Here is a 24,599-nt window from a genome sequence, read left to right on the forward strand (position 1 = left end):
AAAATAGAGTTAGGAAGAACTACCACCATAGCAGAGAGGCATGCAAACTATTACTCCAGTCAGGTTCCCTTCCATTCATATATATAACTTGTTGATATAACAATCGAATAGAGAGAAAAAGAGGCAACACTATCAAAGCTTTTGCCTCTTTTAGCTCTAGATGGTGAGAACAGATATCCTGATTAGAGTTTTACCAGATTTCAAAATAGGTGGCCCAATTCTTTATTTAGAACCTCTAGTTAAACCCAAAGGCATTTTCATTTGTCCCAGTGAGTGAAAAGCCTAGAGATGAGGTTCAGCCCATTTTTAAATAGAGAATGTTGCCTTAGGTTATAGATGACATGCACACATGTGTATTTACACTCACATACACTATCTATACCCAAACATACATTACTTTCACTAAGTAGAAATAAAATGCAATTTTGTTAGAGGTTTAAACAAGGTTTTCACCACAAAAAAAATCTATTGAATTTCATAACTGAGAAAGACCAACGTTCCCATGAATGATACATCAGATAAATTGACCTCATACTATACATGCCTTTATAAGTTAATATTAATGCTTGTAACATTTAAAAACTTGATTAGTTCTCCCATACAAATATTTATTTCTAATGAAAACAAAGACATCTTAAAAGAACGTGATTCAAAGGAAGATTCAGTTTTGCGAAGAGAATGTTGAAACATGATTTTATCTTTCTGAAAAGATGAATTATAATGAAAGCTAAATGGCCATTCCTAATCCTCAGAATACTATGTTATATCTCAATACAGTTCCTATCACTTGTAACCATCATTTACTGTCTCACTGTAACTCAAGAGAATAAAGAGGAATTAATAGTAATAAATTTCAGAAATACATATGGCTTCCATACAGACTCGAATCTCTGGTGAAAGCAACAGACTTTCTATCAATAAAAAAATATTATGGATAGACTGTGGTTATTTACCTTTTAGAGCTTCTGGGTCTCCCAGGATCCTGTTAAATGTTTCTTTAGGAATCTTCTCAAAAGCTTCATTGGTTGGTGCTAATAATGTAAGCTGCCCTTCACTGTCTAAAAGATTATTGAGACCGGCAGCTGCCACAGCAGCCTTTAAATAAATGGAAAAGAAAGAGAATCGATTATGTTAGAATAAATCTAATAAAGTTACCAATTACACAAGAAAGTGATCGCACTTTCCATTGGTGTAAGGAAATAAGACTGAGATCATTTGAGATGGGCTTACCCTAAGAGTTTCAAGACTTTCTTCAATCTCTACAAGTTGCAGGATACTGTTGGAAGTTGTAGAAATGACTTTGTCTATCAAATGGACTACTCCATTGGTAGCATGATGGTCAGCTTTCAGTAATCTAGCACAGTTCACAGTCACAATCTGGGATTGGCAGGACAGGAATAAATGGAAATGAATATAAATATCTATGTTGATTTGAAGGATGACACAACATAGAAAAGGTTATCATTAAAAGAGAATGAATCTAGAGATTGCTCGTGTAGATCTGACAGAATATTTTGAAGAATCTGATAGATTTTACAAATAGCTATTTATAAATGAATAATTTCACTTTAATAAAAATTCATAAAGTTAAAGACCAATAATTCAAAGAATTTCTTTTTATTCAAACTTTTTTTACTCGAACACAAACATCTAAACACAAAACACTGAACTTATAAAAACTGATGCATACATAATTCACTGCTTTTCCTTCATATAATTTATATTATATTCACTCTACATTTTGAAATAATAGAAACCTACCTATGTACAGTAGAGGTCTTCACCCTTCTCTCTCACTATAATTTAGCAGTCTTCTTTTAAATTATATATTATAATGAAAATATTACATGGCTGCAGGGAGATGTGAATAAAGGCAGCTATGCTCAGTTTCTTTTAATCTTTGCATTCCAAAAAACATGAGGAGTGCTATATGTATTCACCATAATGGGTATAAAAAAATCTCTTTAAAGGGTTTCTTCATGGTAGAAACTCCAGGTAAAGACAATAACAAAAAGTCAGCCCTTCTGTATTCTACCTGTTTTGGTTATCATACTATAGAAAGCTAATTTATATTAATATAACTGGCTCCGTTATTAAGCCATCCAAAGTGGGAACAAAATAATCTTATCTTCATCCAGTCTAAGTTAAGTCCGTGCCCAGCTGTATTTGTAAATTTACCAGATACTTACTCCGTTTGGGTAATGATGAATCTTGAGATCAATATTCTGGTACATTGAAGGGAGAGAAAGCCCGTGTTTTAGCTCATCAGTTAGGACTCGTTTATTCACCATATGATATCGCAGAGCATTTAGCAGTTCAATATTGACATTGCTCACCAATGAATCCAATACTTCCTAAGATCAAGAAATCATATTAAAGAGTTGGCTGTTCTGAGCATCCTATTCCAGATCTGGGCCTATGTATCTTATGTGACTATTTCTATCTGCTTTCTGCCTGCAGGAGGTGGGGAACTGTACTAGCTTCCCTAGAGTGAGAATTGAGGGCTTTGCCAACAAAACAGCAGTTGCTATCTCAACATTTTTCTTAACAGAAAATGTCCTTATATCTGCTTCCTTTTCCAACCTGATGTGTTAAAGTAAAACTACCCTAATTCTCAGTTATCATGGCTAGTGACAGAATAATTTGGAAGCACTATATTGAGGTGGCTTACCCTTGAGAAAAGGAATTCTGCCTTTCCAAGTAGGAAGGGATACAGTAATAACTATATATTCAGCTCAGAGCAACAATATCCACAGAATTTTGTTGCTTTCATTAGAACGATGAAAGCACTGATAGCAGCATTATGTCACAAGCTCTTCCATTTTGAACCAGATTTGCAACACTGCAGCAGGTGTACAAAAGGGGGAAAGCTTGTGAAGTGATACCACAACACTGCTTTAGTTAATCTGATGTCTCTGTCCCCTTGCAGAAGACACTGGCTCAAAATAAAGAAAAGGAACTGATTTTTTGATTGCCGATCTGACATTCATCTTCTACATTTTTTTGCAGTCTAACTTGTTCTTAGCTTTCATGAGCCTGGAGTGGATATAGTTACAACCGCATATTTGCTGCACATAAATTACATAATTCTACCTAATCTCATATTTTTTTAAAATGCGTCAAGAATATTTAAATAATATTTCTTATAAAGACAAAGCAAATGTTTCATTATACAGCCATGACTCTGGATCTAACCTCTTCACATTCTATTTATTCTTAATTGTATTCATAATGATTGGTTATGATCCTGATATATCACATCAGGAATTCCATTCATGTTGAGCAAAATGCAGCTGCCCTAGACTTACAGCAGGCAATGATGCCCAGGCCTCATTGGTGGGGGCAAAGATTGTGTAGCTGCCAGGCCCTGTGATTTCAGCACTCAGGTTAGAGCTGGTAGAATAGAGCTGAGTGGTAGAGGCTCCAACAATTCCAAGTGTCTCAAAGAGATTGGCAAGTGGCAAAGCTGTTAAAAATAAAGCAGAATTTTTTCTTTAACAAAGTCATAGTAGATTCAGAACAAAATCTATTTTCTCTCTCTCCCTCCCACTCTCTCTCTATTTCTTTTTCTCTTTCTCTTTCTTGTTCTCTTTTTGTGATATCTTCAGGTCATCATAATTAATAACCATTGACAGACACAGAAAGCATAATCTATGGAAATGCTGAAGAAAGAAAATTCACTATAATCTCTCATTTGCCTGTGTAAAACAAAAGCCAAAATATGTGGCAGAAAATAGGGATGAAATAAATTTAGAACTGAAAGGTTTTACTTTGAGAAGCCAAAGGAGTACCTGCTTGCTCTGTTAACTAATTAAATTCCACAAATATTGTATGCAATACTGTACTTGTCTTACTAGCTTTTTAATATTGTTTATACTTTGCAAACAGAAAGCATAATGACAGGTTTTAAAGGTTAAAAAAAAGCTGCCACTTTTTATATCACTCTGTTTGGAACGGGTACTACAGAAATTCTGTCTGAATTCTTCTTCTGTCAAGAAGAGACTGGACAGTCTCTTGTTGAAAATGGTATACCTATAAATCTCAGTTAATAATCTTATTTACCAGCTGGGCAGCCTTTTTCTCCAGGCACTTCTTCATATCCAGGACAACATTCATAAGCAACCATTCTGTAGTAAGAAACATACACAGCATAATAAGATTAATCAACCACAACTTCAGTTACCATCTGGCATAATTGGTACAGTGAAAGTTGACTGAAATTAAGTCTAGTTGGATCTGTCCGTATTGACCTATCATTCTGAAAAGTCATATAAAACATTTGGAAAGATGACTGGCAAGTTGAGAAATATCTCCATAGTGAAGCTAATTGAAAAATTGTACACTACTTGGGGGTGGGGGCATTCTAAAAATAAACTGGAAAATCAATGTATTTCACTATAAAAGAAGAAGAGGAAAAACCTGGGGGCAGAGTGAAAAGAGGAATCAGCCTAGAGTCTCTGTGTAGCCACAAACCACTAAATCCAACCCCTCTTGAATCCTTATCTAACACCAAGATAGTGCTAACTGTTAATTGAATAGATTTCTGTGCACATGCATTATTAGCAATAAATCAATTTAATTAGATCTTCATGCGTAATCCTGATCTTTTGCATCTGACATTCACTTACCACATTGGGGTGCAAGATCTACTAAGGGGGTATCACTTAAGCAAAATGTGCATAAAATATGTGCACTGAAGCCAACATCTTTTGCTGTTTTCTAACTGTCAAATATACACTTATTCACTGCATCTTTCTAAAGCTTAAAAAGTTTTACTTCATATATGTATATCAGGGTGATCGACTGCAAACTACATTAAAAGTAATGAAGTGATTTTTTTAGCAGAGTAAGCTACTTTGGTATCTGCTGGGCTCCCACAATATATTTAATCATTGTTTGGATATTGTAATTCCATTATGTTTATTATCTTCACAAACTATGTAATGTTTTCTTTCATCAAGTCCCCAGTATTAGAATAATAGTTCTCTCCTTGAGAGACAATTTTTGCTTTCTTTGACCAGCCTACTTGACTAGGAATTGATTTTAAAAAAAAATTCATTCTCTTGTATCAACTTGAATGAACTCATGACTATCCCAACTGTATTATGACCAATCAGGTAAATAAATAAGCCAATGAATGTACCTCTGTGTTGTAAATAAGCAGCCAGGTCAATTAGTTATGTTTTAAGGTTTAATTTTGGAAAAATTGATCTGGGATCAAACTAATAAGTTCCCTCTGACATATTTAACAGCTGCTGGTGATTAGTCTTTTCTCTGCCTTCTAGCGAAAGACAATATATAGAAATAGAAGTCAATATATACTTTTTTTAAAAAACTCCATTTTATTATTTATTTAAGCAAAATAAAACTATGCTTTCTTTTTTCTTAAGGACAAAAAGCTTCATCTTTCCCAATATTAACTTCTAATTCTGCAACTTTTAGAAAAGTAGATAGTGTAATCTTAGTGACAAAACTGCCTGTAGATTTAACCTATAGAATTGATTCAAAAGCAAGTAAGCTGTATTGGGTTAAAATGTTATGGAAAATATAGGAATGTATCTGTACATGAAATAGGGGAGAGTCATTGGATGGCAGCATTTTATGATTTGACCTTTAGCATGCTGGAGGATGAAAAAAATTCTTTAAAATGATTAAATATTTAAATAAATAAATAAAATAATGACATTTTAAACATGCATTACATTTATAGAAACAAATTCTGTTCTGCAACCTTCCAAAAAAAGTTACCTAGGAAAATCCTGACTCATTGTCTAGACTTTATATATATTCCATATGGGAAATGTTTTGCTTAAAATAATTTGCTTTCTTTGATGCTTGGAGCTCTCAACATCCCACTGGTACACTTTTCAGCCTCGCACTAACTTTTTTTTTTTTTGGGGATATACAGATATATGCATTTATATGCGTAATTTGGCAACCAAATAAACACACCCTTAATGGTCTAGACAGATTTTTAGTTCAAACCAGAATTAAACATAAAGAAATGATTAACAGAGAATTCAGCCACAGTTCAGCATCAAGAATTCCCAAGATAGGATGTTGTTTCTCAAAGGCTTATTTATAGAGAAATGGGTGTTAATGAGCTGCTACTAACTGGCTAGAAACCTAATGTATACAAACTTAGGAGGGCAGTCTGAACTCTTCAGTAGAAGTGTTTGCTTGATTTGGTGGATCAACTGCAAAACGAGCACAGAGCCTAAGGGAATAAATGACTAAAAATAAATTGCTTATCTTTAAGTTGATATTAGCAGGGTTTCACATATTATGGAGAAATAAATCTGAGGCAAACATACACAAAATAGACAGTTGTAGCTCAACATTATTATTCTATTCCATCTTTATGGGTCACTACTTAGCCTAGATAAATATATCAATGAAAAACAGAGGTAATAGAAAGGAAAATGTTGACACTGAAGAGCCCCATATGTGTGAAATAGTCCTCAAAGCATAGCAGATTTATTTATGACATCTAATTATTTGTTCCACCACTGCTCACTCAGTTTGAACCAGTATCCTAGTTATATCACTGGCTGGATGAATAGATAACCAGAAGCCCTTCGCAGATTTGTTTCTCAAAGCAGTATTATCTAGAGGTCAACATTTTTATTAACTTTGTTTCTAGGAAATAAAAAACATGTCCTTTTAAACAGTAAGAACTCTCAGATGAGAGAGCTGTAAAGCACTGTGAAACAGTATATAAGTCTAAATGCTATTGCTATTATTGTTCAGGTGCAGAACAAGCAGCCTGCAAAAAATAAGACACTGCCTATCTCTATGCTAAGCTGTAATTAAAAACTAAGAAGGCTTTTGGATTCCTAGTTCTAGTTATGTTACAGAGAGATAGAAGAGAAATTTTTATGGGCTGAATTCTTATCTTAGCTTTTATGGTAAATTCCTCATGTCAAATCAAAACTGAGTTTCACCTAGTTTGTTCCTGAAGAAGGATGTGATGGCATACAGACTACATATTTGGGTCAGAATCAATTGGCTCCCTGCCCCATTTTCCTGTTTGGTTTTCCTGTTGGAATGGTAGGTGGGAATGACCTTGAGGGAAGAGGGGAAGTGATGTCTCTGAGGGAACAATCAGACAAGAGAGGGAGGAGCCCACAGTTGCTTAATGGTCAGAGAAAGAAACCTAAGAAGGTCCCACCCTAATTGATCAGACTAAGAGACAGCAGGAAATCTGTACTTTCAGACTTGCAAGATTCTGTTAACGTAGTCTTACAATAAAATACAATTAGCTTAACTGATCATGTTTCCTTTCTGGTTTACTTTGGAGGGTTGACTTCTGCTTTCTTTCTCAGTTTGCTACTAAGCAATGACCTTCTGAATTCTGACTCTCCTGGCTTCCAATGTCCTGTATGCCCTGTATAGCTCAGACCCAAGTCTTGTCTTTGATTATCCTTATTAATGCTTTAGTTATTGGCCAGCCCTGCCTTGCCAAACACAAACCGGAGAAATGTATGAAATTAGATTAAACTGGATGAAATAGCATACAGATAGTCATGGCAACTATCCTGTACACGGGAAATATAGAATATTGTGTCCAATAATTGTTTTGGACTTCAAGCCAATAGTCTCTTGCCAGTGGGCATGCTGGCTGAAGCTGACACAAGTTGACATTCAAAACTTCTAGAAGTGTCTTAATTGCTTACCTGCTACTTTATTTTTTTAAAGTCTCTTTTATAGTGATCTAGGAGCAAAGGCAGTGATGGGATTCAGCCGGTTCGCACTGGTTCAGGAGAACTGGTAGCTGAATTTACCTGAATTTGGAGAACCGGCTGACTTCCAGAAGTCCAGTCTAGGCCTCAGAGGTCTGGAGGAGTGCTCCCAGGCCTAGAACAGCCGACCAGAAGTGTGTGGATGCCACTTCTGGAAGTCTGTTCTAGGCATCGGAGGCCTGGAGGAGGCCTCCCAGGCCTAGAACAGCCTACCGGAAGTGCATGATGCCACTTCTGGAAGTCCATTCTAAGCATTGGAGGAGCAGGCCTGCATCAAATATGAGAACCGGTTGTTCAGGTATTTGAATCCCACCACTGAGCAAAGGTATTCTTGTTTGCATTTATGTGGGATGGAATTCTTACAGACTTATGTCATTCCTGGTAAACTAAATGTTACAGCCAGAAGTAAAAGAATATGAGGATGCTATCAGGGAAAATAATTCTTTCTTTGCTCCTTCAACATCGAGCTTTGAAAAACTACACAAATAACTACATATTCTTCTTTCACTATACAGTTAATAAAATATTGTGATATCATTTTAGTTGCCATTGCTCTTAAACCAACATCTTATTCAAACATATACTGAGAGTTATGCAAGCCTACTTCTCCACGCAGTCTAATTCCAAACACAACATATTCTAAATCTGGGAATATCCCAGGAATACCCTGTTCTTTGTAAAAGTAACAAGGCTACACTAATCCTCACTATTTATGTATATTTTCACATCAGAGTCTGATGCTGCCCTGCTCCATCCCCATAGGCCTTGGAAACTGGCTTAAAAAAAAAACCAGTCCCTGAGTAAAAAATAGTTGCCTGTGTCCCCCCTCCCATCTCAGTCTACTCCACTGAATTAATTAAATTCAAGGATTCCTTTTCAAACTGATTTAGCATAACTCTTCAGGCATAATAACAACCAGTGCAAGGAAAGGGTTGTTCAGACAAGAATGAAGGAATGTGGAACAAAGGAAAGCTCAAGTATTTTCCATTACTGATGGCATTTAGACAAGCACAAGAGTACAGCAACAAGTGGACTTTTATCAGAGAAAGACAAATGATGGTTGAGCATCAAAGAACTTAGAGACAAGTTTCAAATAGCAAAATGATTGCTCATTTTACGAAATCAAAACACACCAGAGATAACTCTGAACTGCCAAGTTAATCAGAGGACACATACGTTTGTGGGAAGTTTTATAATCAGATAGTATCATGAAATTTGCCCCTCAGGTTTTCTCAGGTCTATGGGCTAAAGAGAGAGCACAACGTGGTGACAGAAGGGAGAAATGCAATGATATTATCATCCAGCAAATCAGGGGTTTGGAAGAAGAACAAAATCAGCTCATCTTCCTCTGATGCTATGAACAAACATTATAGTTCTATTTTTGTCTGGAAAAACAACATTTTGGGAAATGGCCGAAAAGCATTCAGTATTAAAGAATTGGACATTTAGCTTTTCTATCACAGTAATAATAACATCTCTTATTTTATTATCATGGCAGCTCTTCAAGATAGCTTAACTAATGGTAGTTAAAGTGCTTTGTGGCAGAAGATATTTGAACCCATATTCCCTATATGTAACTTATTTTATGGCCTGTGCTTTAATCATCGCTATAAATAAAAATTCTCCTTTACAGATGTTTAAAACTGCTTCTTTGTTAACATTTTATAATCAGATTTGCTTTTTCTCAAATGCAAAACTGGGAAGGTAGCTTCATGGTGGCAAACATTTTTATTTATATCACTTGTATTTGTGCCAATGAACCAGCACTAGACTCAATGGGGACTTAAACAGAAGACCACATTTATTAATCTCTGGATACAGAAGTCAGCTTTATGTATTAGAGGAAAAGGAGGATAGTGAAAGACTATATTTCACTATGTTTCATCAAGGGACTTAATGGGAGAGGATGTGAATATTATGCTGCTGGAATTGTTTTGATTTTCTTCTTAGTGTTGCAATTTTTAGGTAAAAACAAATACATCTCCTACCAAATAATTAATTACATTCTAATATTTGAGATAAGGTTTCTTCCCTTTTGTTTTGAAGAATTAGTTAGCTAAAAACAAAGCAACTCTAATTTTTAAATCCAAAGTGCTCTACTTTTTTCAAAGAGTGACCTTGGATTTTCAATACTTCCTGAGGGACCCATTCCAAACATTGATAGAGCCAAGGCAAAATAATACATGATTTATGCCTTTTCAAGAACCAAGTGAGTTAAATTCTATTTGAATCAAGCTGAGAGAATTCAATCATTGCAAATACAGCAAGGAAGTGGGGATTTAGGGTTTAGATATCAGTAAATCAAATGTCAGAAACTTTGAAATTTCTAGAAATCTGATGCCAGGAGCTTGACAGGGCAGATATAGGATTAAAGATATATCTCCATCTGACACCCTAAAAACACTAAGAAGAAAACCAGAACAATTCCAGCAGTGTAATATTCATATCCTCTCCCATTAAGTCCCTTGATTCACTTTTGGCGGGAAGGGCCTCCCAATACTATCAGCAATTCCTATTATTAATTATTAATGTAATACTTTATAATATTGTGTTCCATTTTAGCTGAAAAGGACATCGAGATGGAACAAATTACCACTGTTAAAATTCAGGAAGAGAGGAACCATTCTATTTTGAGACTGGAAATCCACAATCAGAATTTTTTTTACAATCAGGAAATAATCTTTTATGTGCATTAGTAAGTTCAAATGATGGCATAATTAGAATACTTAAAGGGATCATGAGAAGAGTTAGTTTGTTGTAGTGGTTAAGGCATCGAGCTAGTAATCCAAGAAGACAGTGAGTTCTAGCATTGCCTTAGGCACAAAGGCAGCTGAGTGATCTTGGTCCAGTCAGTCTCCTCAGCCCCAGGGAGAAGGAAATGGCAAACCACTTCCAAAAATCCTTCCTAAATTTGTGACCAATTTAAAAAAGGAATTATAGTAGTCTGAAAAATAGTTGATGACATAATATAGAAATGAGTTAGAAATGCTTCTTTTGCCTTTTCTATTGACTATTTCTACTTGTTCCTTCCAGATGTTGAATTAAATCTCCTTTTTGGGAGATGTTAAGGACTTTCAGAGACTTTCATACAATGTCTTTTTGTTTTTGAAATCAGAGAGTGTTTGTGCTTGTCATACAAATGTGGTTTTCTAGTAAAGATAAGCACAAGGAAGTAAGAAAAACCTACATCCACATTTAAAACAGAACAATGATCCAATACCTTCTATATACTGTTTACATGTCTTATCATATGTGTATTCTTTTCAACACACATATTTTAATTATAGATATCATGAATGTAGAGTATGAAAAGCTATCTTGAAACACTTGCTTTAATCTGAAATTTACCAGCATGCTATTCATGTTTGGATTAGCTTTAGGTAGGATTCAAGGTTGTGAATCTTACAAACATTTTGTCTTTTGATAACTTGGCATGAGTATTTTTACCAATTTCTCAGAACTTTATTATCTTTATTGTTACATTGTCCATGAGTGTTGCAAGATTTATTTGATCTCTATGGTACATGCATAGGACAGAAAGACCTCAGGATAGGAGCAATTGCACATAGTCAACATGGAAGACTACAAAATAAAACATCCTTAATAGATGGTAGTCCAGGTCCATCTTAAAAGAAAAGATGAACCCATCATTCTTCTGAATAATTGATTCTGTTTAAGTTATCTCCCATTTCAGTGCCCAAAGCTTTTAGCTGTCTATCATCTCTGTCTGTATGTCTAAACTTAGTATATTGCTACTACTGAAGTCTCCCAATGGTTTACAGTAGTGTTTCTCAACCTTCACAGTTTGAAGATGGGTGGACTTCAGTTCCCAGGATTCCTCAACCAGCACGCTGCCTGGGAATTCTGGGAGTTGAAGTCCACATGTCTTCAGGCTGCCAAGGTTGAGAAACACTAGTTTACAGCCATCTTCATCTTCAGTTTAAAAGTTTTGTGCTATTAATGAACCATATACTGTATAATGAGCTGTGATGGCACTGTGGTTAGACTGCAGTATTGCAAGCTAATTCTGCCAACTGCCAGGAGTTCAGTCCTGACCGTCTCAAGGTTGACTCAGCCTTCCATCCTTCCGAGGTCGATAAAATGAGGACCCAGATTGTTGGGGACAATATACTGACTCTATAAACCGCTTAGAGAGGGCTGTAAAGCACTATGAAGCGGTATATAAGCCTAAGTGCTATTGCTATTGCTATACATTACTTGTGTACCAATTCTTAATACTTAATTAAAACCATAACTACAGTTTTAAAAACAAACCTCACATTTTTGTTCTGTAAGAGAAAGACCTCTTGTCTAGGGCTGTGGTGGCGAACCTATGGCACGTGTGCCACAGATGGCACGGAGAGCCCTCTGTGGGCACGTGCACAGTCGCCCCAGTCCCAGGCCTTCACCTGGGTTTTATAAAACCTTCTCGCTTTAGGCCTCCACTGCTGTGTGCAAAAAAAAAAAAAAAAAAAGTTCAATCAATTAATCAATTTCAACTTCTAGCAGGAAAAAAAAAGATCTCGCAAAGTTGGAATTGATTGATTGAATTTTTTAGTCCCACCCAGTCTGCCGTTACCACCACAGCCATGCCCACCCAACGGGCCACATCCACCAATGGGCCACGCCCACCCAACGGGCCACACCCACCCAGCACCCAATGATACATAAGTGGGTTTTGGGTTGCAATTTGGGCACTCGGTCTCTAAAAGATTTGCCATCACTGGTCTAGGGGATCAGTATATATAAGTGGAAACTAAAAATCTGCTAGAGGGTAGAAATTTTGATTTAACAACTGCTTAAAAATTGTGGTGGAACAAGAAATAAGTAGTCCAGAAATGTTTTTCATATATTGGTGATTAAGTGCTTTAATAAATTTATTGTTATTAACTGTTATGGCCCAAGTAAGGATTTTCCAGATATGTTATATAGATTTTTGAATATCTTTTTACATTGGCTGTGGATCATATTGAATTGGTTAATAATTGGAAAAGAGATGATGCTGCAGAATTTGATCATGTTCCAGTAACATTATCAATTACAAGAGTTATTCCATTGTGTTTCATAGGAAAAAAACCTATCAAAACATGAAACAAGAAAATGGGAGGGAGGGGAGTAAGGAATGAATGCAAAGAGATTGACACTAGAATTTCATAAATCTCTGCCATCCAGAGCATCAAGTTCCATCTTTTGCATAAAATATACAAGCCACCCCTTATTAATCTTTTTTTCAGGCTAAAGATACCCAAGTTCCTTCAGTCACTTCTTACAGCAATTCCTCTGAACACTTACCAGTTTTTCATTGCCCTTTTTCAAACGTAACATCCAGGATCAGTTAAGCACTCAGGATAAGGTTTGACACATATAGCATAAAAGAATCTACTTCTCATGATCTCACCAGTCTTACTTTGTTCCTATAGTCTATGACTGCATTCGCTTCTTTTTAACCATGCTGGCTCACATTCAAGCTACAACAAGGTACTTAAATCCTTTTCACATAGACTTTTGCCAAGTTTGCTCTCACCCATCCCACCTGCTTTTTATTCTTTTGTTGCTGAATGTTGGACTTAAAATTTATTTCTGTTAAATTTCATCTTGTTAATTTAGACCTGTCAAGATCATTTGAATTTTGATTATGTATTCCCCAGTACTGATAACCCTTGCCAACTTTCTGTCACCTACCAATTTGATAAGCCAACCACCCCTCTTTCTTTCAAATTCTGTGCTCAAATAATGGAAAGGCAGGACCTAAGTTAAGTCCATGGGACATCTTTTCAAAATCTCCCTGCAGGCTGGTACAAAGCCATAAATGAGCACTTGTTGGGTCCTTTCCAATCCACATCTGGACATTTTGTCAATCCTCACTTTACATTTTTGGCAAACTATTTCTGAGTGACAGCCTCACCATGTAGACCAGACCATGGCTAGGAAGGCTAAGACTATTTTTATTGAGAGTAGCTATAATAACAGAATTTGGCAAATCTGACTGTGTTTATACGTCCTTCTTTTCTAATACCCATGTGAATTAGGGAGGTGTCAGTATCTGAAACTTTTCTGCATACTTCCTACTTGTTTTGAACTCGGGTTTTTTTTCCCCTCGTTGCTTAGGTAATGGATCTCATCTCTCTATTATACATCAAGATTATGTCCCCTGCTCTCTACACTGAACATTAACAACAACAACATAGGAATAGTGTCTCTATTTCTTTCCAGAGAAGAGCACTATATTTTGGAATTCAAAACCACCATAATGCCATGGTGCTGAAGCTTCCTTATAAAAGTGCATCCCTTGTGGTCAACATCGGAACCTCAAATGCAGAAGGGAACAATTAAAAGCTTCAAATCTTCAAAGATGGTCAGTATAGTCCAGGGGTAGGCAACCTTGGCTCTTTTATGACTCGTGGACTTCAATTCCCAGAATTCCTGAGCCAGCATGGCTCAGCTTGGAAACCTCTCCCTTTCCCCTCAGCATGGCTGGCTCAGGAATTCTGGGAGTTGAAGTCCACGAGTCATAAAAGAGCCAAGATTGCCTACCCCTGGTACAGTCTATACAACTCTCCAAACACTGCCAGAAAACTGTAAATGTTAATGTGATTATTAGAGGAAATTATTAAATCAGTGCAGAATTGGTTTCACTAAACTGACTTGATTGATCTGTAATTAATTTTTCATATACATTTTTTCGTATAAATTAAATTAAGCAAAATTTTATCCTGGACCCACCACTTTGCCAACCCTACTTACTTGCAACCATTGAGGTAAAAACACTTACATGCTTTTGCTCTAAGACACTGGTTCCTTTAAGACATAGTTTCCCTTTTCTAACTTCTGTTGATTTCATCTCACTAGAAACTTATTTATCATCGCAGATGATCAACCTATAAATTACTCAGGCCAAGTTAGCTCTCTGGATCTTTCATGATACTTATAGTTATCTCATCCCTCAAATTCCAAATTTATCTGACCTTGGGGAGGATACACCTTTCTTAGAAGACTAGAAGACTTTAGCAGAAGACTGGCAGTCAGCCAGCCTGTATAAATTCCTAACTGAGTGCAGATTGCTTCTTCCTTCCAAGCGCATGCATCAAGGCCATTTTTTTTTTTCAGGAAGCTTTAGGCAATGCTTGTTGGATTTGCCAGGACAGACCTCAGATTGATTTGCAGATATCCCTCATGGGGCTGACGAAGCCAGGAAGAAAACCTTATTTCATTATTCATTTGCATGCCTGTTGAGCACAAAAAGAAAAACTTTCTCCTTTTCTTAAACCTTACTTACGTTGATTTTCCACATATTTTCTTCTGGTACCACAGTTTGCAACTTGGCAAGTATTTCTTGTTGGTTCCGATGAGTTTCAGTACGGCACAAACATTGGGGCTACAAATCAAAGGAGAAACATTATTTTTCATTTCTCCATTTATAGATTGGTATTCAAACATGTCTTTGACAATACATCAGCAGTAAACACTCCAAAGGTTAAGAAATGTATTATTGTTGTTGTTGACTTTGCAGGAGATAGAATATAAAATAATATAATACTGTAAACGCAACTGGAATTTGACATTAAAGCAAGAGTGAGGTTTGTCTTCCTTTGAATTAATACTAAAATATATTTTCCCCTCTGACAATCATAATAATTTTAAATGCTTAAGTTGGAATAATATATTTTCTATCAAGGCAGCTAGTCAGTGGACCATTAAGTCTTGTTAGTTATACACTACCTGAGCATTCCTAAAAATATGATTCAAGATGTCTCATGTGTGCATGGTTGGGAAAGCTATTTTAAGCAATTTCCAGTCAAGAGACTATATAGCTTAATGGTTTGATGATAAGGCTGGTTGTTTGATTTATGGTATATAACCTGTTATCTTAAATTCATGACTCCGAACAGCTTACAGCAGTTAAAAGCAGTACACAAGAACACAATATATATATTTAAAACATATAAAAATAGATAAACCGGTGTAACAAATGATATAGTATAATCTGCAGCTAAGGTATAAAAAACTATTAATACTCAGCACAACAACTATGCAGATTTTATTGTACACCTGGTCCCCAATTCTGGGTGCCAATGTCATGTCTCTAAAATCTTGGAAAAGGCTTTAGATTTGAAGCCAATCTGATCTTTAGGAGAATGATGTTGCAAGGGCCGGATGTAACAATAAAAAATGTTTTCTTCTTTGACCCCACCAGTTGACATTTCCTAACTGACAGGATTTTCCTGTCAGACTTAATATGGTGTCAAAGTCATCACCCATACTTTTTCACACATCTTATAATACTGTAACAGCACAATGCACACTGATATGCTACTCCTCCAATATTCCTTGAAATGTTTTGTGTATAAATATAAAAGTATATAAAGCTGAATTCATATGTGATTTCCGTACAGGGTTATAAGCTTGGTATAGTGAGCTCCCATCATAGTAGCACCAAGAGAAAACAATATATTAAATAATATAGAAGAAGAAACAAAGAAAATTTTGAGATGGTGATAAGTTGTGGCCAACAGCATCTATTTTTGAAAGAAAAGCAATAATATATTTCTCACAGTCTTTTTCAGCTTACAAATAAGAACTGTTGATAATAGGACAGGTAGACATAGAGAAAACTATAAAGAAGTGATTTGAAAGAAAGCCACCTATCAATTATCTTCCAGCTCCAACATTATCTTCTTATCTAGTTCTACCATTAAACAGTGAAAATGACCTCATGAGAAACTCAACTAACTCAATATTTAATAATAAGTAAATCACATAATATAAAGAGCTGCAAATAGAAGTAGAATAATAATTCTGGCAAAAGAAAGCAAAAATTATCAATAGTAACAGGTCCCTTGACTGTAATTCCATCTGAACACCATTGGCATTGACAAAATCAGCATCAGTCAATTGTAAAAGGCAGCTTTACTTGGAATAATGTACGTCCTGAAATGGTTAAACAACAATATCTGCCTATCCTAGGTCCTTGGGAAGCACTTGATGTCAAATCCAGTCTAAAAATGTGGTTAACTGTGAAATAGGAATGTAAATCAAATGCTGCTGGAAGTGTACAGTATTTTGTGTGATCTCCCAATGAAGATCAAATGACTGTATGGATACTCCTTAAAGTTGGATTTGGATGTGGGAGTCCCCAATTAAATAATTACTTAGCAACAAAGCTCTGCCTTGGACCATCATTTTTCCCAACATGCCTTCCATCAAAAGGTAAGGTTGAGGAAAGATAACAGGCTACCAGTAACTTCTTAAAAAAAACTTCAAGAAATTAACAATACCCAGGAACAAACCAATTAACTATAGTCTGTGCAAATGATGTTCCAGTTACTAATACAAGACCTATTGTCATTATATTAATCTTGCTTTTAAAAAAATACTAGTGGACATCCCACATCTTGTAGTAGTCCATCCAGGTTAACTAAACAGCATAGGAATTGGTATATTCATTTCTTATGAATCTGATCCTATATTTAACTAGAAATGCTACTGAGATTGAAGTGAGCCACCATTTGCAAGGAGATAATATCACAACAGTAGACCAATAAAATAGTTGGGTGGCCTTCCCCAATCCAATACACTCTGGGAGATTGGAATATAACTCACATCATCTCAACACTTCCATTGTTTGGAAGAGTGAGAATTATGATCCATCAACTCTGTCTACAGTTCTCTAGATAAAAAATCTCAATGCAATTCCTAGATAAACAGGCCATTGAAAGGCTTAACATAATTTACTTGCCTTACATTCAAAGCCTTCTAAAAGCCTTTTATCTTTGGCATATATCAACTTGATTTGTTTCATCTTTGAGTTCAACATGTATCTTGAAATTTAATGCTATCTGTTTCATTTGATTCATGAGAACACACATTTCAGAAGGGGAAAAAATGAAACCAGAATTTTTTTTTTGTATGTAGAGTAGGCCAGCTGATAAAATTAGATAGAATAGCTGTTTCAAACAGCTGATTCTGGATGGCAAGAAGAGCAACCCAGAATTATTGTTGTTGTGCAGTATTGTTACACTGTGATGGGTGACCAGTTGCTTTGAGACTTTGTCTCTCAGATGCCAAAATAAGTTAGTTGACTAAGATATCTGGATTTCATTTATTGCTTAGACACAAGAAGCAAAAATATCTTTTGTGAGGCTTGATTAAAAGCTAAGTATCGTAATACAGATACACATGTATAGGTTGACAGTATCTGGACCTTTGGTTTGTTTGATTCATTTTCTCCATGGCATTAAATAAAAGGTTAATATCTATTACTTTAATGTATAAAATCAACTCTTCAAGCTCTATCTCTGAATAGCAACTCTCAGCAATAAGCAGAAACTCACATAATTTGGGCAGACAATACAAGCATATAAATGGACAAAAAAATCACTATGCTTTCCAAAGTTGAGAGGAGTGCAATGGAAGGGCAATAGGGAGGATGGATGAATAAAAAATATCTCTGAATTATCCTTGGAAGAGCCACAAGCTTTTCAAAAGGCCTGTCAAAACTGTTGACATAGTTACCAGAAGACAAACTCAATTGGATGGTATATTCCACCTATATGATATATCTTGAATGACTGAGAATAATTTAATACCATGTGGCCAATTATACAGAGACAGGAAGCAATTCATTCTAAAATAGGAAACTTGGCAAAATTAATGGTAAAAATGACAGTGAGGATTATATGTACACATACAAATGCATACATACATGATGTTTGTGTTAAATATCTGGTCTGACAAGCAAGTGCCTGTTTAAGTTGAAGAAAGGTTACTAAATTCTGAAATCTCATTGAAAGGGAACACCCTTCTGGGAAAGCCAAGTCAGTGGTTTGGCCAGACTTGCAAATTTGGATAATAATAATTGGGAAAACCCAAGAAATGCTATACAATTCCGACACACAACTGACAAAATAGATTAGCTGGATCCATCTGATTTCCTAGAAAGAAAATATGGTAGCCCAAATAGTTGAACACTGGCAAGTCAAAGAACGCATTCTCTAGCTAGAGGCTACTGTCACATAGGCACTGAAGATCTGCCCAGATTTTTATTATTATACTGGTAGAATCTTTGGAGAAAAACTACAAATATTTGTGACAATGGTCTACCTTAGCAAATACTTTTTGCTTCTGTAATGTACTAAGAGTTTAGAAATGAATGAATTAGGGTAGTGATGCCTAATGGTTAGGGACTACTTAAAACCATCCTTTTAAAAAAATGGTGGGTGACATTGGCAAAGGAGGAAGATCATCAATAATTTTTTTAGCCATAATCCAAATATCTGGAAAGTAAGGCAAGAGAGTTTACTCCTTGTGAAATGTTAACTGATGTCTTCCAGACTGTGAGTTTTCCATCTTAAGGAATTTTCCATCCCATGGACTCAAAGGTGATTATCATCATGATATAAATGAATATGGGGATTTTGAATCAATAGACAGGAAATAGACTGGAAAATGTAGGGGGAAGCCATACAAAGTACAAGAACTCCTAATTATTACCAGAGGTTAAATGTAGAGATTCACTACACTCCATGATGGGTTCAGAATGTAGAGGTTGCCAGTCATCCAGTTCCCAAAGGTGCTTTTTCAAGAGGCAACTGGACTTTCTTTGTTTTTCCTTGAAGACATTTTGCTTCTCATCCAAGAAGCTTCTTCAATTATGAGGAAGAGTCTTGGATGAGGAGTGAAACATCTTCAAGGAAAAAAACTAAGAAAGTCCAGTTGTCTCTTGAAAAAGCACCTTTGGGACAACCATGACCTGGATGACTGAGAATCTCCATAGACATCAAGAAATTTAAGACAGTTAAACTGGGAAGCAATGTCATTTATATGAAGATTGAAGTCCCCCAACACCAATACATCATCATCTGCTCCATCATCTGCTGAGCAATCAGATCTATTAGCCAAGGGATGACCCTGATGTGTGAGGTAAGTATACCAGTAGGAGCCCTAGCTTACCTCTTTAGCCCCGCTTAAAACATAGACAGTCAACTCTTGCCACAAACCTTGATTCTAGTAAGGGTCAAGAACTTGGCTTTCAGGAACCTGAATTCTCTCATTATAATGGGAAGACATATGTTAGACCTTGTCTTTGCTATTGAAAATTTGTTATATGATCGTAATATAGGTAGTATTACCATCACCCCATTGCCTTAATCATATCATTTGCTAGTTCAAAGACAGTTGACAACATCCATGACCTCTGCAGTGTTGTAGTTATTTGAATGATGCAAGCATCTTGTGGATCTGCAAGGAATTTCTCCATCTGTTGGGTAAATCAGCTGAGAGCCCAGTTCACTGCTAGCCATGGCAACTGATTAAAAAATCACCCATGAGTGCCCTCTTTTTATTGATTAATCCCAAGTAGCTCCTTGATTTGACCATGGGCCTCCAGGAGATGAAGCAGCAGCATCTAGAGGAGAGTTTCAAAATCTTGGCAACTTTAAGATGTATGAACTTCAACTCACATGATTGCTGGGAAATTCTGGGAATTTAATTCATCTTAAAGTTGCCAAGATTGGGAACCCCAAACCTAAAGCATTGATAGTGAAAGACAAAAAGCGAATAGGCCCAAGCATGGGTAAATGCCCATGTTTGGGCCTTTTTCAAGGCAATAAGGGAGGCAGAACTCTTTAACTTCTTATTTTTCAGCAGGCTGTGCCTAACTGTTATGTTTAGGGTGTTTACCTTCCCATTAAGGAAGAACCAGCATCAAGAGCTCTGCCTGACTGTTTGATGAGTGAGTTTCCCATTTTGCTGATAAAATGAGGGGCTCCAAGGTTCAGGAGAGGTGAAAGGGGTCCAAAGTCATTGGAATGCTTTCTCCCAGTGTAAATCATGTTATTCCCAACTACCTTATAAAAGTAGCTTAAAATGGAGCTAGTCTGGAAGGAATTAAGGTTGTAATCTTATCTTGGTTGAGCTTCATAGGTTGCTGCTTGTTGGAGTTTTATAGGTGCACATGCTATGCTTTAATTTATTAATCTGACCATGTCTATTTTGACTATATTGCATATCTGTAAACCACGAAAAGCTCTTTGGCATTGTGGCAGAATATACAATAAATGCAGACAGACAGATAGCAGACATACGTGCATTCATTCATATATGCTGTACCAATGAAGGAGAATACATGTTGTTTGCCTTTTGGGCAAGAGCAGTATTGGGTAGGGGTTTTATGAAGAAGCTGTAATCTGTCCAATGGCATTCTTTGTACCATGAACCAAACAGTGTAAATCATTGTCTTCTCATCTCCAATTTTTTCCCCATTGCTCAAATAAAGATAAGGGAGGCAATTAAACCCACTTGAACCACAAAAATGTTTGGCCTTTAATTTAAGGAATCCCATGTCCTCTCTAAAAGGCCAAGGCCAAGAGTCTCTTTTTTTGAGACTGCTCCTTCTTTTTACTGTACTTGTTTCTGCCTTTTGGAGCAGACATGGTTCTTTAACAAGAAGAAAAGGGGAGAAAAAAATGATTTACTTTATTGTGGGGCAAAAGACACCTTCTGTTGTGGGGCAAAAGACACCTTCTTCTCACTCAGCAATACAGATTCTCTTAAAGCTTTCTCAAGGCTTTGTTTTAAACGTTAAAACTGCAGAAATTAGAAAAAGGCCAGTTAGTACAGGAGCAATTAATATACTCTGTGGATCATGGAAAAACATCGAGCCAAGTCACCTCTGAAACTGTTCTTAAATTCAGTTATCCGTTCGGAAAGAATAAACAGAGACTTTCCATCCTATACTGCTGGAAGATGAGCTGCAACCACAGGGCGCTTCAATCTAGTCATGAGTCACCTCCAGGAAATCCTTTCACACCTTTGTGCAGATGTCCTAACACTCTGTGCCGCCGTCCATCGCCTCCTATTCACTGTGTTAGGGCTTCCTCCAGCTAGTCAATGGAAGGGCACAAACATTGGTAGCCAGGTAGAAAACTGTACCTTTATCCAATTTTTTTCCAGTGTGTGATTTTTGCAATGATAAATAAAATGGGAAGGAATCCCAACTTGGAGGGGTGGAGGGAGGGGGTGTAGAGAGATATTGCCAAAGCACAGCAAAACAAAGTACTCCATTAGTCTGACTGGGGAAGAATGGTGGTAGAGTATTAGAGGAAGAAAAAGAAAATTGTAGCATTTGGGAAGAAATGGCAAGTATGCTATGGTAACACCAATAGGAAATACCCATCTCACAGTTCCAGAGGCTACACTACAAATATTGGCAGCATTGTCCCTGGAGCAGAAGCCAAGATAGTAGTTATTTGGCTCCATTTCCCAAAATCTATCCATGTCCCATGGCATCATATTTCTCCAGGTCTTCCAGAAAGGAACCCTGCAGGCATGATAAATTTACAGTTACCAGCATCTGCAGTCAATACATCCAGGTTATATGAATTGCAATCAAATAGTTCTCAAGGCCATCCGACAGTTCTCTATTTATGGTAGAGAGATGAGGGCTTCAAAAAAGCAAGTTAGCAATTGGAAAACAGACTGCAAATGCATACATGTTACACAAACACTACTATTCTTAGTGGGATCAGTTTGTAGAGGGTTGGATGAAGTTACAGCAGAAATATTTAAATGAATAGAAATGTTTTCTATTATTGCAAATCCGTAATCAGGATATTGCCATCCCGCTATCATTTTTCTGGCAGGACAGCCGATCTGTCAGACAAGTTCAGTTGGTGAATCTTTTCTCATCCCTACACCAATTATCGAACCATGCAACAAAAAGAAAAGATCCTTGGGCAAAATAGTGCCCTGCTGAAATTCAAGCAGGTTTTGACACTAGATCGTCACACTGGGGGGGGGGGATCCATGTTGTGGATCTGGCCGTGATTTCTCTTACTAACATTTTGAGTGTTTGAATTGGGAAGAAAAGGAAAGGATAATGTAGAAAACATTATCTTTATTCTTACCTATCCAAGTGTATGCATTGGGAGATGTGTGAAGAGATCCTTTCCTCAGGACCAAACCGTTTGACATATTTTATACTAAGAATTGCATTTTCATATAAATCAGAGATGGATAACCTGCTACTCTTTTTTGAATTACAAGTTTCATATGCCTTTGCTGCTAACTCACAGTCTTCAAAAACATCTGAAGGACTTCAAGTTGACCAGGATATCTATCCCTGATATAAGCTTTTGTGATTCACAGTGCATAGATTTGAACAAAGATCCATTCATCGCATCTGGGGAGAACAAAACCAGTGCTGTATTCTGAGAAAAGTTTTAAAAAGTGTCAGGAATAGGAAAAGCCCTGGAATCATTGTGTTAAGCAACCTTTGGTGCAAGACACAAATGTTACTTAAAAGTCTGACCGGTTGTGTTACTTAGAACACAAGAATCTCCTTTAAAAAAAAAAAAAAAAGACCACAGGCTCAGACAGTGTGACCTCCATGGGGACAGCATTTCCTTTCCTACTGTTAACTCTCAAAATCCGTAAACTTTCAAGCCACACTGGACTTTCATCTGGGTGGGATCAGCTCTTGGACTCGAATTTTTTTCCATTCTACTCATCTTACCCGATTGGTTCAATAAAGGATATCATTTGATTGATTTTTGTGCATGTCTGCTGGGGAGGGACACAGCAATTGGCAAAGGAAACTGGCCTTAGGTTTTCCAGCAACTCTTCGTTTCCTCAGTGGCCTTTGACTTCTCTGTACCAGGACCCAAAGAAATCACCCCAGGACCCAAACAAATTGCCCCAGCTTTTCTCTCATTAGGGAGAGAGAGAGAGAGAGAGAGAAAGAGAGAGAGAGAGAGAGAGAGAGAGAGAGAGAGAGAGAGATCCAGCATTTTTGAACCAGAGAGAGAGAGAGGTCCAGCATTTTTGAACTCCTGAAGGATTTAGCTGCTTGAACTGGAACAAGGCGATCGGGGCTGCTCTGTACTCCCCACCCCACCCCCAAGAAAAGCTTCCTCTTTCCCGTAGGAAATCAATGGCAATTAAACCAAGAAAACCACCCTCTCTCTCTCACTCCCACAGAATCGCACTCTGCCTTGTGACCACCTCGTCCGTCCCATCCATTTCAAAGAGCTGTACTGAGCCTCTTTCCAAGCGCCCCCCCCCCCAAAAAAAAGCAAGAGGCATGGGGTGGGCTGAATGGCTCGCCCACAGCCAAAAGCACTCCCGGTCCCTTGGCTGTCTCCCTCCTCGGTAGCCTTACCCTTGATGCCTGCCCCGGATTCGGCTGTGCTGCAAGATCTGTTGGTAAGGCGCTTGGCTGGCTGCCCAGGCATTGGTGACCCACAGAGCCAGCGCCAAGGAGAAAAGCAGCCCGATGCGCATCGCGAAGGAGCCCCCGGAGCTGAGCGGTCTCGGCGACTGACTCTACAATCCCAGGCGAGCAACAGGGGGGCAACACCGAACGGGGAACGGCGAGCTCTAAGAAAGGAAAAGAGCCGCCGTTAAATAAGCGCGTGAGCGAGGAGGCTGGACGGGGGGCAGAGACAGGCCCTATTTGGGCGGCACGGGGCTGGACGGGGCGCGGCTGACTTTCCGACTGAACTGAGCAACCTGGCCCGCAAGGCAAAGCCAGGAATGAAGAGGGAGACGGAGAATGCAGGACGTGCAGTCACCTGAAGGTTTCAGGGGAGGCTGAAGCTGAACAGGGACTTGGGAAACTAGGACAGGAAGATTGGGGAGAGGTGAGTCGGGGGGGGGGGTGGAATCCGTACTTGGATACCATCCGCTTTCTATCACTTATCTGGCAGGAGAGTTGATCTGTCCGGGAAGTTCTGCTGGTGACTCTTGCCCCCTCCCTACACCAGGCATTAAAAGAACATGAGTCTGCAACCCAAAAAAAGATGGTGACTGCAAAAAAAAAAAAAAAGTATATTGTTCATCCATAAGGAAGTCACTATTTCC

At 37.4% G+C, this 24,599-nt stretch overlaps 1 protein-coding gene across 1 annotated transcript in view; it reads right to left on the bottom strand.

The window, feature by feature from the left end:
* Positions 1-24,131, bottom strand: part of TGFBI (transforming growth factor beta induced) — a 42,957-nt gene extending 18,826 nt beyond the window's left edge. The window contains exons 1-7 of the mRNA XM_039334855.1: positions 23,899-24,131; positions 15,019-15,117; positions 4,063-4,127; positions 3,309-3,466; positions 2,190-2,354; positions 1,231-1,377; positions 954-1,095 (exon numbers count right to left, since the gene is read on the bottom strand). Of these exons, the coding sequence (XP_039190789.1) occupies positions 954-1,095; positions 1,231-1,377; positions 2,190-2,354; positions 3,309-3,466; positions 4,063-4,127; positions 15,019-15,117; positions 23,899-24,020 (898 nt within the window). The 5' untranslated portion in view covers positions 24,021-24,131. The remainder of the gene's footprint in view (positions 1-953; positions 1,096-1,230; positions 1,378-2,189; positions 2,355-3,308; positions 3,467-4,062; positions 4,128-15,018; positions 15,118-23,898) is intronic.
* Positions 24,132-24,599: the final 468 nt, after the last annotated feature.

The sequence above is a fragment of the Crotalus tigris genome, unplaced genomic scaffold (assembly GCF_016545835.1).
Source record: "Crotalus tigris isolate CLP2741 ecotype Arizona unplaced genomic scaffold, ASM1654583v1 scf7180000017638.2057652, whole genome shotgun sequence".
In the NCBI taxonomy this organism is placed as follows: domain Eukaryota; kingdom Metazoa; phylum Chordata; class Lepidosauria; order Squamata; family Viperidae; genus Crotalus; species Crotalus tigris.